The 17,650-nt window shown below is 46.0% G+C and overlaps 1 protein-coding gene across 9 annotated transcripts in view; it reads left to right on the top strand.

Moving 5' to 3' along the window:
• Window positions 1-17,650, top strand: part of DIS3L2 (DIS3 like 3'-5' exoribonuclease 2) — a 392,221-nt gene that overhangs the window by 233,009 nt on the left and 141,562 nt on the right. For all 9 annotated transcript variants that reach the window (XM_055573741.1, XM_055573738.1, XM_055573742.1 and 6 more), the window contains one exon: window positions 1,567-1,646. In XM_055573741.1, the coding sequence (XP_055429716.1) occupies window positions 1,567-1,646 (80 nt within the window). The remainder of the gene's footprint in view (window positions 1-1,566; window positions 1,647-17,650) is intronic.

The raw sequence follows: 17,650 nt of genomic DNA on the forward strand, positions 1-17,650 counted from the left end.
GTGTGGGCCCTCTCAGACATATACAAACTAATATTTGAAGTCTTAAAGTTTTATTCTGTCACATATGGCTGAATCAGTTTGAGGCTGGAAATGTTTTAGCGAGCCTTATCTTTCTTTCATAGAAATAAAATTCTCAAAGCACCTAGAGACATTTGATTTTAAGAAAACTTAACTTCCCAGTTAAATCTCTAAGTAAACCAGTAAACTGTGGCCCTCATCAAGCTAACAGAATATTCTTTTTGATTTTTACTAGAGGAACGTTCTTTTAGTTTCTTATGCTGCCCTTACGGTGATTGTAGGTGGGTCAAAACTTTCCCACCACCAAGTTGGACATTTCAGTTTCAATTTAAAAAGTATTTATTGAGTACTCAGGGTTTACAATGCAGTTTACTGACTTTTATGGAGGATACTAAAAGGAACAAGAAACAGACAGCTTTACCTTGTGAATCAAGTTCAAGAGCCTCACCAATTTAGAGCCCATTGCCATGGTATCAGGATTAATTTCACCTAGTTGTCTCTTCCCATAAGGTTACACTCGTTACTTCCTGTCAGGATGCATTCATTACTTCCTGTCAGGATGCACTCATTACCTCTGGAGAAGAGTCCAGTGGGAGTGGGGAGTGCTGACTCAAATAGCCTGCCTGTGGGGAAAGGAGGGTGGTTTCTGCCAAACACCCCAACCTCCAGGCCAGTGCCTGGGTAGATGGGGCGGGCGGTATGGGGAACTAGACTGCCCAAATCTTAGATATTTACATTGTAGGAAGGGCTGGGTTAGGTGGGGCATGTTACTTGGGAAATTCTAAAGCAAAATGAGACTGTCCAGGGGCTTCACAGATTAGGAATGAGATGTGCACAGGGATACTGTGGTGATAAATAGGCATGGGGTGTACTTAAGTGTATGAGCTTGGGGGAAGTATACGATTATTTCAAGAAAAAAAAAATTGTTATTAGGGCCATTTCCAAGTAGAACTGCATCACAGCCAACTAAATGGGCCCAAAGCTTTTCACAGAACCTACTCTTGGGGCTCATCCCAGTGTCACGAGTCAGGCCATTTATTCTTAGGCACATCCTGCTTTTGCAAGGCCGGAGAAGGCTCAGTAAATCTTGCTCATATAATCCTTGAAGGACAGGTTCCCATCAGCCATTGAGAAAGAGGGAGGCGAAGAAAGGACAGCCTGTTAGAGAGTTAATTTACTGAAGGGACTTGCCCCTCTTCAGATGGACTTCTTGGGAAGCCTCACTCCCAGAGGCTGCCTCACCTCCACGTGCCCGCACCTGTTTCTCAGGATCAAAGAGAAAGAGGGGCCAGGCCACAGAGAGGAGGAGAAGGGCCCTCAGAGACAGTACAGAGCCTTGTTAGCCTCCCTAGTTCACAGTTTACTAAAGATCCCCTTCTCAGAGAGACAAGAGAGAAGTCCCTCCCCACTTTGCCTACTATTTATACATTTGCAAAATAACTGTTCTTTAAAGCTGCACTCTGGTGGGGTCAAGTTTCGGGTTCGGTTGTGGCCTTGCTAATTACGTCTTCTTGTGGCCTTGCTAATTATGTCTTCAATCTTTCCTAGAAAAGACTGTATCTTCACCATTGACCCGTCAACCGCCCGAGACCTCGATGACGCCCTGTCCTGCAAGCCCCTCGCTGATGGTAGGATGGGATTTCTGTGCACTCTGGGTGGCAGGCAAGGGCGCACAGTGTAACGTGCAGGATTAGGTTTGCTCTGTCCCTGAACTTGCCCCCGGCCACGGAGCCTCCACAAGTATGTGACCTCAAGACTGTGCTCCTGAGCCGACTTTGGTGAGAGGTGGGAATGAGAAATGTCCTCTTAAGGGATCCTCCTCAGGCCTCAGAAGGAGCAGCAGGGAGGGCGGAAGAACTGATTTCAGGCCTGGCCCTGCAGGAAGTGCCAGTGTGGGCATGGCATGTTAGAGAAGAAGAAGCCCCTGAGCCCTGCCTGGGAGAAGCACGGAGTTCTTCACCTGAACTGAACGACACACAGCGGTGATTCCAGGCCCAGTAGGGTAGCAGGACAGCCCCTCTGAGGAAGCCCCTCAGGGCCAGTGCCACTCAGCAAGGGTCTTCAACCAGCCCAACAGGCTGTGGAAGGCAGTTGTTAGTGGCTCTTGAAACCTTCTTTAGGGACAGAGATAGGTAGGAAAAAGTAGGATTTGAAAACTACAGTAGCGGGAAGGGAAAGTGTGTGAGGTGTGAGAAGAGTAACCCTGCTATCTGCTTCTTCACGCCCCCAACCCCAACCACCACCATGTGCTGCTTCAGCTTCTCAAGCTGCTTCCTGCCCTGCTCTGGGGTGGGGAAAAGGGTGTCTGGTGACTGCTGTGGCATGAGTCCTTCTCCAGTATGGCTTTGGCCAGCCTGCCCCTGATGGTATCCACCTTTGGGGCTTAAATACACTGCACAGTGTTGGTGGCCCAGAGACCTGGTCTTTGCAAACCCTGCAGAGATGTTCATATATTCCATTAATATCCAGAACTCCATGGGTTCAGTGTGTTGTCTCTTCTCCATAATAGACAGGGAGGCTTTCAGTAGATGGAAAGCTGAGAGAAAATACTACTCCCAGAAATGCTCTCATCTTCTTCTAGTAAGAGTTCTCCTTGAGATTCTGGGCCATGTTGCTTGGTGTTTTCCACCACAGAAAACTCAAAGGACGAGAAAGAATAAAGAGAGAGGAAAGGTCTCATGGGAATTTCAGATGAATTACATATTATTACAGTCCAAAGTTAGAGCAGTCTACGTAAAAAAGCAAGTAGCACATTGGTTTCTTATATCTGAGCAATCTTTGCTACATGCAAAGGCTTGGGCTTTCTCACACTCATGTCCACTCCCCTGAGCTCCAGCTGAAAAGCGTCCCCAGGGAGAAAGCCCAGTGACACTGGACCTCACTTCCTGTATTTCCTTTCTCTCCAGGTTCATAGCCCTGCTCTGTTTGTAGCCAAATGCTTGGAAACTGTTGCTTCATTTACTTTGGCCACTTCTGTAGTAGTTAATGGTGGGAGGGTGGGCCTGATCCCCATCTCCCCTGTCTCAGCTGGCCCGCATGGTATTCCCCTTGCAGGGACACCGAGGAGCAGGCATGCGTCCTGCCCCCACTCACTCCACATGCCATGTGTCGTGTCTAGGGCACCAGGTTACCAGCAGAGGCTTCGTGTAGGAAAATGGTAAAAGATGGGGCCAGAAGGGTTGACTGGGGACAAGTTGTACATGTTTAGAAATTTCCAACGTATTCCAAAGACTATGCTTCATCAAACAATCAAAAACTGATTGTTTTCAAACGGTTCTTTGGGGAAAGCAGTCCCAGTGAGGGAAGTCATTTAGCAGCGCAAGGTAGAGGAAAAGGACAGGAAATAGGAGCCGAGAAACATTATGATTGGTTAGAGAGACAGATTGAAGCGCCTGGACTGGAGAGGAGAGAAGTCTTAGTTGCTCAGTCATGTCCGACTCTTGGCGACCCCATGGACTGTAGCCCTCCAGGCTCCTCTGTCCATGGAATTCTCCAGGCAAGAATACTGGAGTGGGTAGCCATTCCCTTCTCTGGGTATCTTCCTGACCCAGGGATCGAACCTGGGTCTCCTGCATTGCAGGCAGATTCTTTACCATCTGAGCCACCAGGGAAGCCCAGACTGGAGATGCTGGCATTATTATTAATGGGGGTGGGGAGGACAGCTGTGAAAAAAGCGGTAGTGACAGAAGATCAATGGGGTGGATGTTGGAATGGAGGGAGGGGAATCCAAGATGAGGCAAAAGTTCCAACCTGGATGATGAGGACGTGGAATCTGTATGGTGGAAACTGGGAAACGAGGAGGACAAGCTGGTTTCAGAGAGAGCATGTCTATATGGAATTGCTGCCTGATGACATGTGTTTGGGTTTCCCTGTAAGCTGCTGCAGATGCTCTGCAGAGGAGGTGGGGGACAGGTGGGCTAAATATGTGCAGTTCATCTCGTCATATCCAGGGAGCCGTGGAGATGAGTAGATAGTGCAGCAGAACTCAAAGGGTGATTTTCTTAGGATGATGGGACTGTAAGTGATTTTTCCCTTTTCCCTGGTTTCCAGATTTTCATAATGTGGTAATAATAGCTTTATAATGAAAAAATTTTGTAATAAAAAAAATTATGAGGTGCCAGAAATTACAGGCTGCCCGGTAGCCACCATCCCAGGTGATGAGATACCTTCCATCTGCTTCACTACTCCTGCATGCCAGAGGAGTAAGGAACGTCTGGTCATTTGGCAGAGCAACAGAAAAAGGACATGGAAAGGAGTCAGGGAAGAGTCTGAAAAGACCTGAGTTGGGTAGTCAAGCATTTTTTTGGTGGCACTTCTACAGTTGGCCTTTGTGACAGCAGTTTCTGCCAAGGCCATTTATCCAAGGGGATGAAAAGTGCAAGTCAATTCCAGTTTGGACTGGGGAGAGGTTGGCTAAGTTCAGGTTCCGTTAGTTAACAGTTCATGTCAGTTCTTGCTTAGAGGAAAAACTATTTAATGTTTCAAAAAGCAAGTGATGTTTTCTGGGCATATGTTCATTATCTGCAACCATTTTTATGTAAAGAAAACGTAAAGGCTAAACTTGCCTTTGGTCCCGTTGAAATCGTCTGAATGACTCTTCTGTGAAAATGAAACACACAGACCGAAGTAACTTATTTAGTCCTTACCCTCCCTTTCTGTAGAGTTCAGAGGCCCCCCAGGACTTGTTACGAGTATCTCTCCCATAGGTATGAGATTTAGGCATTACAGTCTGTGATGAATCCTGCAGAAATGCTATGACACCTGCTCCCCCGTAGGCTGTGGTCAGGTTGGGAGGCTGAGGAGGAGGTGCCCTCTCCCTTTGAGGGATATCGGCTTTGGAAGAGATTCTGCTAGTGAACTCGCCTGGTAGTTCCCCACTTCTTACAGCCTGTGAACACATTCAAGGGCCCCATGAACACACTCGAGGCCCCCAGGAGCATACTCGAGGGCATCATTCCCGCAAGCATTACCAGCCCGCCAACTTTAATATGGAGTCTTTCAGCTTAGCTCAAGAAAGTATTTAAAAGTGCAAATGAGAAAGACTGGTGTCATAATGATAACCCAGCACCTAAAAGCAGTAAAGCACATGCTGCCGCGTCTGATGGCTGTAGCGGCTCACTCACCGCACACCCGCAGTTGACCACCGGTCAAGTGTGGGAACGTCACAGTTGCCACACTTCCCTCTGCTTTTCAGATTACTTCTCCAGCGCCTGCTTATTGAATATCCAGATCTCACTTTTAGCTCTCTACCTGACAGGCAGCCCGTTCAGCCTTAAGATTGTGTGACTATTGGGAAATCCTTCCTGGTAATGATCTGAAATACTCTTTCTTCCTGTGACTTTCCACTTGTTGGTCTCATGTGTGGCCCTTGGGGTCCTATAGAATAAATCTTGTCTCTCATGTGACAGCCCTCAGATACTATATAACAGCTGTCCTGTACATCGAACCACAGCTTCTCAGCTGAGCATCCGGTATATTTTTCTATGTCCTGTAGCTTATGAAATTCGAGCCCATTTCCCTTGTCACAGAGTTACTTCTGCCTCTGTGAGTTCTGAGGTAGGTGGCTGCCTGTATTCGACTTCTCCGTGTCTGCCAGAGCACGGTGACTCTGTTCCAGCCAGTTGCAGCCACCCATTTTATTCAGTTAAACCTGCCTTATTGCTTTGCTCTAGTCTCTGAGAGAGGAAGTCATCAGCCAGACAAGTCAGGACTTTTATTCAACTTTTATTCAGGCTCCCAACAGATCCTACAGGAAATTGCTGTTCTCTGCTTCTCTGGCATCTCTTTGCTTCTCTAATGTTTTTTTCTGCAGTGAGTGCTCTGCCATTGAACATGGCAGGAGCAGCCTTGCCAGATCTTAGAGCTGAAGGACTGGGGAAGGAGTGGGGGGTTGGGACTGACTGCTAACGAGTTTGGGGTTTCTTTGGGGGGTGATGAAAATGTTCTGAAATGACTAGTTATACAACTCTGTGAATATACTGAAAACCATTGGAGGAAAAAGAGTGAGTAAATAAATAAGAATAAATACATAAACAAATCCCTTCATCCTTGAGGCTTTCTGGAAATGGGAATTCACACCTTGACGATCACTGAACAGAAGTCTTGATGGAATGAACACCTGGCTGGATTCCCAGAGTCACATCCCTCTGGCCTGTCTCTCCTCCTCGCTGCTTTCATCCTTGAACCATGAAAATCTTGCCCAAGGAGTGAGCACACATCTTAGGTACTCAGCCACCTGCGCCTTTTCTCCACCCCTCAGAGGGCAGCCGGCCGACTCACAGAAAGGAGGAACTGTCCAGCTGACCGGGTGTGAGAAAGTGCTCCGGGAGTGGACGGCGTCCTGCCTGAGGGACCCCAGGAGAGCACTGTGCCTATGCTGCTGTAGGGGGCGCCAGTCTCCCTGCCGCTTTGTCTCTGTGATCTGGCTTTCGCTTTCCCTTCCCTGAGGAGGGAGGACTCGGGAGCTCTGTTTCTGGGAGTTCTTCTCACTCAGGGAATAGGAACAAGACACTAGGAAAGAGCCTGTAAGAATTCCATAGAAGTCCTACCCATGTGGTTACATGTGTCACTTGCTGAGAGTTCTTGTCATGACCTGTCACCCTTGGAGGCAGTGAGGAAGTAGGAGCTGGAAAGACTCTGCCCCTGCTGTGTGCCAAGCTTAGGCCAGAGAACCTGAGCCATAGAAGGGGGCGGGGAGTCGTAATTTTAATGAGTAGAGAGTGGCCCTGAAGGCTCTGGGTCTGCTGCTGGAAAGGAAGAGGGCATGGGGGTCCTGAAGGTATGAGCACGGGGTTCTGGTGAATCCTAGCAGCTGGACTGGACCCTGTTCCTGGGTTCAGTCCCACGTCTAGAAAGATCTCACCCCACCAGTCGCTCTCCACGGCCCCTTCACGTTTCCCTTTAGTCTGGCTTCCTCCTCTCACAAACTTAAGTCTCCATCCTGTAAAACCTTCCTCAGCCCCCTACAGCCTCAGGAGCAGTTGTCTTCCCTTGCCCATCAAAGAACCGTCTGTACTTGCTGCAGTCAGTCTCCGGTCTCCCACTTTTTTCTTATTCCCTTTCCTACGTGGCTCCAGAAAGTTCAGTGGCACAGGTTGTGCCTGATTTCAGTTCAGTAAACGTGTGCCAAGTTGTTTTGCTTTTCACTTACTCTTCTTTGGGCTCTGGCGGCTCTAGTTGCTCTTGGTCATTGGACTCTTTTTCTCTGGTTGTCCTCTTTAACTCTTCTCTATCTTCCCCCTTCTCTGTCTGCCTCATGGGAGTCTGTGGGACTTCCACTCCCGTCCCCTTCCTTCCTAGTACCTCAGCCTTTGCTCCCTGTTCCCTCTGCTTGATTGCTGTTTCCCTGGAGAGCTGCGTGGCTGATTCAAGACAGGTGGCTGTCTTCAGAAAGACCTTCCCTAGCCATCTTGCCTCTAATTTCTCCACCCCCTCAGCCCTCTCTAACATCCTTGCTGTACTTTTTTCCTCATCACTCATCACCCACTGACATACTGTTGACTGTCTTGTTTCTTATCTACCTTCTCACCATCCAGCCACCCCCTTGCAGTGCAAGACTCAGAGCAGGTGCTCAGTGAGTCTCTGTACCTACGCTGATGTTCATAGCCTCTCAAGAGGGGAGGGGGTTCTCAGGTAGAGGGAAGATTGTGTGCAGAGCCCCAGGTGCCAGATATGTGGTAATTTGGAGGGAAACATACAGAACTGGGACTCTCTGGACTGTGAGGTTCAAATAGGGTGGTGGTTGTAGATGAAGCAGGGAGGAGACTGACTTCTTTCATAGGTCCTGCTGGAAAGTTTAGATTTTATGGAGAAGACAGCATTTAAGTTGGAGAGCAACATCATCCATCCATTCAAGAAATGAGAAATGTGATTTGAGGAGCAAGGGCTCCTCTTTCTGCTGGATCTACAACAGAGGAAAAGCCCCGACAAGCTCCCTGTCCTTCCCAGTTCAATGTCAAGTAACTGTCAACCAGGAAGTATGGGAATGGCCCATGGTTGAGATGCGAGAGTGGTGTGAGGGACAGACAGTAGTATTTAAACCTAGATTTGAAGAATTAACGGAGTGAGCCACACAAAAGAGTGGGTAGAAAGAACGTTTCAAGCAAAGGGAACAGAGCATGTGGAGGCCCTGAAGTACAAAGACTTTGGCATGGAAAGGAACCGGAAGTCAGCATGGCTGAACTGTGGCGGGGTAGGAGGAGCCTCTGAGGGCTTGCCGGAAGTCAGCATGGCTGAACTGTGGCGGGGTAGGAGGAGCCTCTGAGGGCTTGCCGGAAGTCAGCATGGCTGAACTGTGGCGGGGTAGGAGGAGCCTCTGAGGGCTTGCCGGAAGTCAGCATGACTGAACTGGGGCGGGGAGGGAGGAGCCTCTGAGAGAGTTTGCAGGCTGTCTTCCAGAGTGGGAGTTTTATCCCGAGTGTAATGGTAAGCAGCGAGCTTTAAGCAGGAGAGATTCGGGATCCAGCCTGCAGGTTGGAGAGCTCGCTCTGGCAGCAGTGAGGAGTCAGGATGGAGCATGGGGTTAAGATAGTCCAGGTGGGAGATGGCAGTTGCCCCAACCAAGGCAGAGGCTGTGGAGCCAGAAGTGCGGGAGGCACTAGCCAAGGGTGACATCGGGGCAGCTGCGGGAGCCTCTTAAATGCTCTCTCGTGATGGCCCTTTTCTTCCCACTCATGGAAACCAAGGCAGTCCTTGTAAAATGAAGATCTGATCAGGTCGTTCCCCTACCCCACCCTCTCCAAGACTTCTCATCCTGCTGAGGATAAAAATCAAAGTCCTCATTGGGATCTACTGCTCTCTGTCTCTCTTAACCACCTCTCCTCCAAGTCCTCACTGGGACCTGCTGCTGTCTCTGGCTCTAACCACCCCTCCACCCTTCTTGCAGTCACTTTCTCACCCAAACTCCTCCAGCCATCATGGCCTCGGTGCCGTCCTTCAGATGGGCCAGGCTGCTCCTACCTCAGCACTTTTGTACTTCCCGTTCCCTGTCTGGATCCCCCTTCTCCCAGATCTCTCACTACTCTAAATTCTGCTCAAATGTCATCTGAAGGAAACCCTTCCTGACCACCCTGTCACTACAGTCTTCCCTCCCCACCCATTTGTTGATTTTCCTTAAGGTACTTGTGTGGGTCTGTCCCCCTGGAGGTGAGCTTTATGAGAGAAAAGACTGTCCTGTTGTTCACTGTTGAACCCTCAGTGCCCTGTGTGTTACATAGTTGACACGCATGGCAATGTTTGTAGAATGAGCAAGTTAGTAAGCTTTTGATATTGGAAGTAGGAGAAGAATCTAGAATGTCATCTAAGCTTCTGCCTTGAGCAGTAGGTGGAACATAATAGAGGAAAACAATAGAATGGAAAACACTAGAGATCTCTTCAAGAAAATTAGAGATACCAAGGGAACATTTCATACAAAGATAGGCTCAATAAAGGACAGAAATGGTAGGGACCTAACAGAAGCAAAAGATATTAAGAAGAGTTGGCAAGAATACACAGAACAAGTACCAAAAAGTACAAAAAAGAACTTCACAACCCAGATAATCACGATGGTGTGATCACTCACTTAGAGCCAGATATCCTGGAATGTGAAGTCAAGCGGGCCTTAGGAAGCATCATTACGAACAAAGCTAGTGGAGGTGACGGAATTCCAGTTGCGCTAATTCAAATCCTGGAAGATGATGCTGTGAAAGTACTGCACTCAATATGCCAGCAAATTTGGAAAACTCAGCAGTGGCCACAGGACTGGAAAAGGTCCGTTTTCATTCCAATCCCAAAGAAAGGCAATGCCAAAGAATGCTCAAACTACCGCACAATTGCACTCATCTCACACGCTAGGAAAGTAATGCTCAAAATTCTCCAAGCCAGGCTTCAGCAATACATGAACCGTGAACTTCCAGATGTTCAAGCTGGTTTTAGAAAAGGCAGAGGAACGAGAGATCAAATTGCCAATATCTGCTGGATCATGGAAAAAGCAAGAGAGTTCCAGAAAAACACCTATTTCTGCTTTATTGACTATGCCAAAGCCTTTGATTGTGTGGATCACAATAAACTGTGGAAAATTCTTCAAGAAATGGGAATACCAGACCACCTGACCTGCCTCTTGAGAAACCTGTATGCAGGTCAGGGAGCAACAATTCAAACTGGACATGGAACAACAGACTGGTTCCAGATAGGGAAAGGAGTACGTCAAGGCTGAATATTGTCACCCTGCTTATTTAACTTCTCTGCAGAGTACATCATGAGAAACACTTGGGCTGGAGGAGGCACAAGCTGGAATCAAGACTGCTGGGAGAAATATCAATAACCTCAGATATGCAGATGACACCACCCTTATAGCAGAAAGTGAAGAAGAACTAAAGAGCTCTCTTGATGAAAGTGAAGCAGGAGAGTGAAAAAGTTGGCTTAAAGCTCAACATTCAAAAAACTAAGATCATGGTATCTGGTCCCATCACTTCATGGGAAATAGATGGGGAAACAGTGGAAACAGTGTCAGACTTTATTTTTCTGGGCTCCAAATCACTGCAGATGGTGATTGCAGCCATGAAATTAAAAGATGCTTACTCCTTGGAAGGAAAGTTATGACCAAACTAGACAGCATACTGAAAAGCAGAGATATTACTTGGTCAACAAAGGTCTGTCTAGTCAAGGATATGTTTTTTCCAGTGGTCATGTATGGATGTGAGAATTGGACTATAAAGAAAGCTGAGCACCAAAGAATTGATGATTTTGAACTGTGGTGTTGGAGAAGACTCCTGAGAGTCCCTTGGACTACAAGGAGATCCAACCAGTCCATCCTAAAGGAGATCGGTCCTGGGTGTTCATTGGAAGGACTGATGTTGAAGCTGAAACTCCAATACTTTGGCCACCTGATGCAAGGGGCTGACTCATTTAAAAAGACCCTGATGCTGGGAAAGATAGAGGGCAGGAGGAGAAGGGGATGACAGAAGATGAGATGGTTGGATGGCATCACTGACTCGATGGACATGGGTTTGGGTAAACTCCGGGAGTTGGTGATGGACAGGGAGGCCTGGCATGCTGCAGTTCATGGGGTTGCAAAGAGTCAGACATGACTGAGCGACTGAACTGAACTGAATGCTGTTCAACAAGAAATACTGAGAAGAGCCAACTTTGGAGGGGAGGATGGTGTGTTCAGACAAGCACATGTTGGGTTTGCAGTCTGAGAGTCATCCATATAGAAATACCAAGAGGACAAGTGAAAGGAGTCACTTGTCCAAGGCTGGAGATGGAGATACGGGGTCATCAGTGCATGGGTCTGGGAGAGATGGCCCAGGACAGGTCACAGGCAGAGAGAAGGACCCCAGGTGGACTCCTGGGAAGATGAGGAAAATTAACCAAGAGATGAAGCCAGGAAGACTGGAGGCGAAGGAGAGTGGGCAGAGGAGGCTAAAGTCAGAAAGCCTGAGGAAAGTCAGGTAGAAGAGAACCGGAGAGTCTGGGCTTGGCAACCAGGTCACTGATGGCCTTGATGAGACTAATGTCAGGGACTTTGAGGAGGGGAGGCCAGACTGCGGGTGGCAGAGAAGGGAGTGGAAAACAGGAGTGGAGATGGTAATGGAGATGGAGGGTGAACAGCTCTCCTTTTGAGACAGAGAAGCAGGACATAAGGAGTGGGATGCCTGCTGAGTATTTACAAAGGATAATACTTCAGTCATGAGAGGAAGTGGCTGGCCTGTTGAGGGCAGAAGGGGTGGGGGCTCTGCGGGGAGCAGGGGACAGTGGAAGGGCTGGATGGGAGCTGACCAGGAGCCCATTGCACCCAGCTACCCTGGACTGAGCTGGAATACTGCCAAGCCTGGCTGATTTCCTCTAGCCTCTTAGCTGTAGGAGCAGAAGTTGCAGTGATCCAAATTTGGGGGTTTGCTGTGAGGGAGGACATGGTGGGCACCAGGACAAGGGCGCTGGGACCTTGCTTCCCCTTAAATCTGTTTCTTCTCAGTCCCCTGCTTTTATAAAGGCATCATCACCTGCTACCTAGTCAACCAAAGCTTTTTTTCAAAAGGGAATCCTGAAATCACAGTTAATTCCTTTTCCTCTCAACACTTGTCATGGCCTTGTCAGTAATCTTCCCCCTCCTCCCTGTCTGTCCTGCACTTGGCTACCCGGCTAATGTTCCTTCATGTACACGCAAATACCAGCTCATGTCACTGTTCTGCTTGAAAACCTCCTCATTCCTACAGCACAGTCCACGTTTTTTGGCAGAGCTTTGTTATCAAAGCCCTTTACTTTAAGATTAGCACCCAGCCTCCTTTCTCTCCTTCCCCACCTCCAAGTGCCACTTCTCCCAACACACACGTGCACACACACACGCACACACACACCCTAATGAGACTTCTCCAACACACACACATGCACAACACCCTAATGGGATCTGGCTACTCCTCGCTTTGCATGTCCACTGCACTCTACCCTGCGCACCGGACCCCGCTTGCCCTCTGCCCTCCCCTTAGAACGCCTGGCCTCCCTGGATACACCTGTGTCAGAATTTCATTCAAGAGCATGATGAAACCTCTGTGGAGCTTTCCTTTCCTTCTGGCAGAATGAACTGTTCCTACTCTATTAGCAGATTGTTTTCATGTGCCTAATGCAATAAACATCATGGCTTGTGGATGTAATTCTCCTTTTTGCTTGTTTCCTAAAAGCAGGGCATTCCTCAGACATCTCTGTATCCTGAGTATCATGCATGGTACCCTGCGTTTGAAAACTGCTTGATCTAGTCAGCCTAAGCATCTTGTTACAGACTTTTCATCTTTCTCTCCCCTTTTTCTGTTTCTTGCCTTGCCCTTTTTATTTCCATCGTGCTTCAGCCCTTGTTTATGGGTTGCCTGTATACTTAAAAGCTGACATATTAACTTATACCACATGTCCTCCTGTGATGTTTGTTTCTTTAGAATTAGGTTTTCCTTTCCCTCATCACAATCAAGGTTTTGAGTCCATCTCATCATGTCTCAGTGATCATGTAAGATCACTGAATTACATCTGTGACCATGACATTTGTCCCTGCACCTCTAGGAGCTGGCATATCTGAGACTCACTTCTTCCCCAGTATTTTCTTGCATGAGTCTGTTGTATAGCCTGTACTACTCTTCTCATTTCATACCTACAGACTTCCATACTAACTTGTTTATTGCTTTTATTTGTCATTTTTATCCATCTCCTTCTTGTTTGATCCTTACCATTTCCAAATTCAATGAGTGCTAATTTTCTGATAAAATTTACCTACTGAATGAACCTTAACATGATAGTGAAAAGCAACAATAACGAAAACTGGTTTATGTACAAAAGCCAGAACTTTTTTCCTTTAATTATTTTGGCAAACAGGCTTGCTAGTTAAGAAAGGGCTTTTTAACAGCCAAGCACATCTGCAGTGACAATATGATCATCTGTTAGTTTGGAGAAATGGGAAGTTGGTATTATAAAAATCCAAGTGTTCCTTTGGTAACAGATCTTAATGGTATGTTTCAGTTCAGTTCAGTCACTCAGTCGTGTCCAACTCTTTGCGACCCCATGAACCTCAGCACACCAGGCCTCCCTGTGCATCACCAACTCCCGGAGTTCACTCAAACTCATGTCCATCGAGTCGGTGATGCCATCCAGCCATCTCATCCTCTGTTGTCCCCTTCTTCTCCTGCCCTCAATCTTTCCCAGCATCAGGGTCTTTTCAAATGAGACAGCTCTTCTCATCAGGTGGCCAAAGTATTGGAGTTTCAGCTTCAACATCAGTCCTTCCAAAGAACACCCAGGACTAATCTCCTTTAGGATGGACTGGTTGAATCTCCTTGCAGTCCAAGGGACTCTCAAGACTCTTCTCCAACACCACAGTTCAAAAGCATCAATTCTTCTGTGCTCAGCTTTCTTCACAGTCCAACTCTCACATCCATACATGACTACTGGAAAAAACATAGCCTTGACTAGACAGACCTTTGTTGGCAAAGTAATATCTCTGCTTTTCAATATACTATCTAGGTTGGCCATAACTTTCCTTCCAAGGAGTAAGCGTCTTTTAATTTCATCACTGCAATCACCATCTGCAGTGATTTTGGAGCCCAGAAAAATAAAGTCTGACACTGTTTCCACTGTTTCCCCATCTATTTGCCATGAAGTGATGGGACTGGATGCCATGATCTTAGTTTTCTGAATGTTGAGCTTTAAGCCAACTTTTTCACTCTCCACTTTCACTTTCATCGAGAGGCTCTTTAGTTCCTCTTCACTTTCTGCCATAAGGGTGGTGTCATCTGCATATCTGAGGTTATTGATATTTTTCAAGTGGAAGTGAGAAATAGATTTAAGGGACTAGATCTGATAGACAGAGTGCCTGATGAACTATGGACGGAGGTTCGTGACATTGTACAGGAGACAGGAATCAAAACCATCCCCATGGAAAAGAAATGCAAAAAAGCAAAATGGCTGCCTGAGGAGGCCTTACAAATAGCTGTGAAAAGAAGAGAAGCGAAAAGCAAAGGAGAAAAGGAAAAATATACCCATTTGAATGCAGAGTTCCAAAGAATAGCAAGGAGAGATAAGAAAGCCTTTCTCAGAGATCAGTGCAAAGAAATAGAGGTAAACAACAGAATGGGAAAGACTAGAGATCTCTTCAAGAAAATTAGAGATACCAAGGGAACATTTCATGCAAAGATGGGCTCGATAAAGGACAGAAATGGTATGGACGTAACAGAAGCAGAAGATATTGAGAAGAGGCGGCAAGAATACACAGAAGAACTGCACAAAAAAGATCTTCACGACCAAGATAATCACAATGGTGTGATCACTCACCTAGAGCTAGACATCCTAGAACGTGAAGTCAAGTGGGCTTAGAAAGCATCACTACGAACAAAGCTAATGGTATGTTTAGACTTCAAAAATTGAAGAAATTTTTGTCTAATTTCCCTTCATTGGAAATGTTTGGAGGTTAGGTTGGTATATGGAGGTAATGCCAAGATGATATGAGGTTGTAGAAATCAGGTGACATTTTGAAAATGGGAATCAATTTTAAAAAAAAATTATCTTATTGAAGTATAGCTGATTTCTAATGTCATGTTAGTTTCAGGTATACAGCACAATGATTTAGTTATCCATATATATATATAATCTCTATATAAATATAATATATATGATTATTTTTATATATTTAGTATATATATTATATCTATATATATTTATGTGTGTTTTCTTTTCAGATTCTTTTCCCTTATTGGTTATTACAAAATATCACATTTAGTTCCCTATCCTATACAGTAGGTCCCTGTTGTTTATCTGTTTCATATATAGCAATGTGTATATGTTAGTCCCAACCTCCAAATTGAGCTTTCTCCCTCCTTTTCTCTTTGGTAACTATAAGCTTGTTTTCTTTGTGGGTCTATTTCTGTTTTGTAAATAAGTTCATTTGCATCTTTTTTCAAGATTCCGCATCATAATGCTGTTTGTCTGGTTTACTTCACTTTGTATGATAATCTCTGTGTCCATCCATGTTGTTGCAAATGGCATTATTCCATTCTTCTTTATCAGTTCAGTTCAGTTCAGTTGCTTAGTTGTGTCTGACTCTTTGTGACCCCATGGACTGCAGCAAGCCAGGCTTCCCTGTCCATCCCCCAGTGCCCGGAGCTTACTCAAACTCATATCCATCGAGTTGGTGATGCCATCTAACCATCTCATTCAGTCTCTCCCAGCCTCAGGGTCCTTTCCAGTGAGTCAGTTCTTTGCATTAGGTGGCCAACGTATTGGAGTTTCAGCTTCAGCGTCAGTGCCTCCAATGAATATTCAGGACTGATTTCCTTTAGGATTGACTGGTTGGATCTCTAAAAAAACTAAATTCTTTTTTACACCTGAGTAATATTCTATTACATATGTGTATGTTTGTACACACACACACAAACACACACATCATATGTTCTTTATTCATCTGTCCCCTTGATGAAGGTGAAAGAGAAGATGGAAAGGTTGGCTTAAAGCTCAACATTCAGAAAATGAAGATCATGGCATCCAGTCCCATCACTTCATGGCAAATAGATGGAGAAACAGTGGAAACAGTGGCTGACTTTATTTTTCTGGGCTCCAAAATCACTGCAGATGGTGATTGCAGCCATGAAATTAAAAGATGCTTACTCCTTGGAAGGAAAGTTATGACCAAACTAGACAGCATACTGAAAAGCAGAGACATTACTTTGTCAACAAAGGTAGTCTAGTCAAGGCTATGTTTTTTCCAGTGGTCATGTGTGGATGTGAGAGTTGGACTATAAAGAAGGCTGAGCACGGAAGAATTGATGCTTTTGAACTGTGGTGTTGGAGAAGACTCTTGAGAGTCCCTAGGACTGCAAGGAGATCAAATCAGTCCATTCTAAAGGAGATCAGTCCTGGGTGTTCATTGGAAGGACTGATGTTGAGGCTGAAACTCCAGTACTTTGGCCACCTGATGCGAGGGGCTGACTCATTTGAAAAGACCCTGATGCTGGGAAAGATTGAGGGCAGGAGGAGAAGGGGACGAAGGGGATGGCATGGTTGAATGACATCACTGACTCAATGGACATGGGTTTGGGTAAACTCCGGGAGTTGGTGATGGACAGGGAGGCCTGGTGTGCTGAGGTTCATGGGGTTGCAAAGAGTCGGACATGACTGAGCGACTGAACTGTCTGATGGCTTGGCTGTTGTAAATAGTGCTGCAGTGAACACTGGGATGCATGTATCTTTTTAAATTATAGTTTAAGACTGGAAATCAACTTTAAATGGTTATCTTAAAATTTCCTCTAGCCTGGAGATCTGTAAAACATAAGATAAAATTTGCTACTTTAATTTGCATAAGGTTGAAACAGAATGTATGCTAGTGGTTTTAATCTATATTTAGAGTCACAGTCTCTCCTCAGAAAAAAGTACACAAATGTATATATTCACTACATTTTGCATAGGACTTACATTTCCAGTGGACTTCCCTGGTGTCTCAGGCTGTAAAGATCCCGCCGGCAATGCATTAGACCCAGGTTCAATTCTTACACTATATCACGTATGGGTCAGGAAGAGTCCCCTGGAGAACAGAATGGCTGCACTCTCCAGTATTCATGCCTGGAGAATCCCAGGGACAGAGGCTCCAGTCCATGGGAGTCACAAAGAGTTGTACATGATTGAGTGACTAACTCTTTCACTTTACATTTCCAGTAATATGATAGAGTGGATAGCCTGAAAAACTCTTCTTCAATAAAACTCTTTCAGATGATGCATCTTTTAGAAATGCATGGCTAAGGTGGCCATAAAGGGCTTGCCAGCCCTTAGAAGCCAGGAGTGAAACAGGAGCAGATAGCTGAAGAAAGAGGTATGTGCCGGCACAGCTAGTGGTATCGTCTAATATCTAGTGACCTAGAAAGTTTGCTCCAGACCTGAATTAATACTCCCTGCATGGTCCATAAAATTCCAAGCCAAGCGTCTAGTTTAAAATGGCACCAGATGGATGGTGTTTCTAGAAATCAGTCAGAATCATAAGCATGTCTTTCCAGAGGAATTAACTCTTAGCCAGAGCCTTAAAGATTTGCCAGAGATAAAGTTCTAGTGAAACTGAATGTACAGAAAAGTTATGAAACATGGAACGATGCAGCTAAAGCAATACTTAGAGGAGATTTTATAGCTTTAAGTG

This window comes from Bubalus kerabau, chromosome 3 (assembly GCF_029407905.1).
Source record: "Bubalus kerabau isolate K-KA32 ecotype Philippines breed swamp buffalo chromosome 3, PCC_UOA_SB_1v2, whole genome shotgun sequence".
NCBI lineage: Eukaryota > Metazoa > Chordata > Mammalia > Artiodactyla > Bovidae > Bubalus > Bubalus kerabau.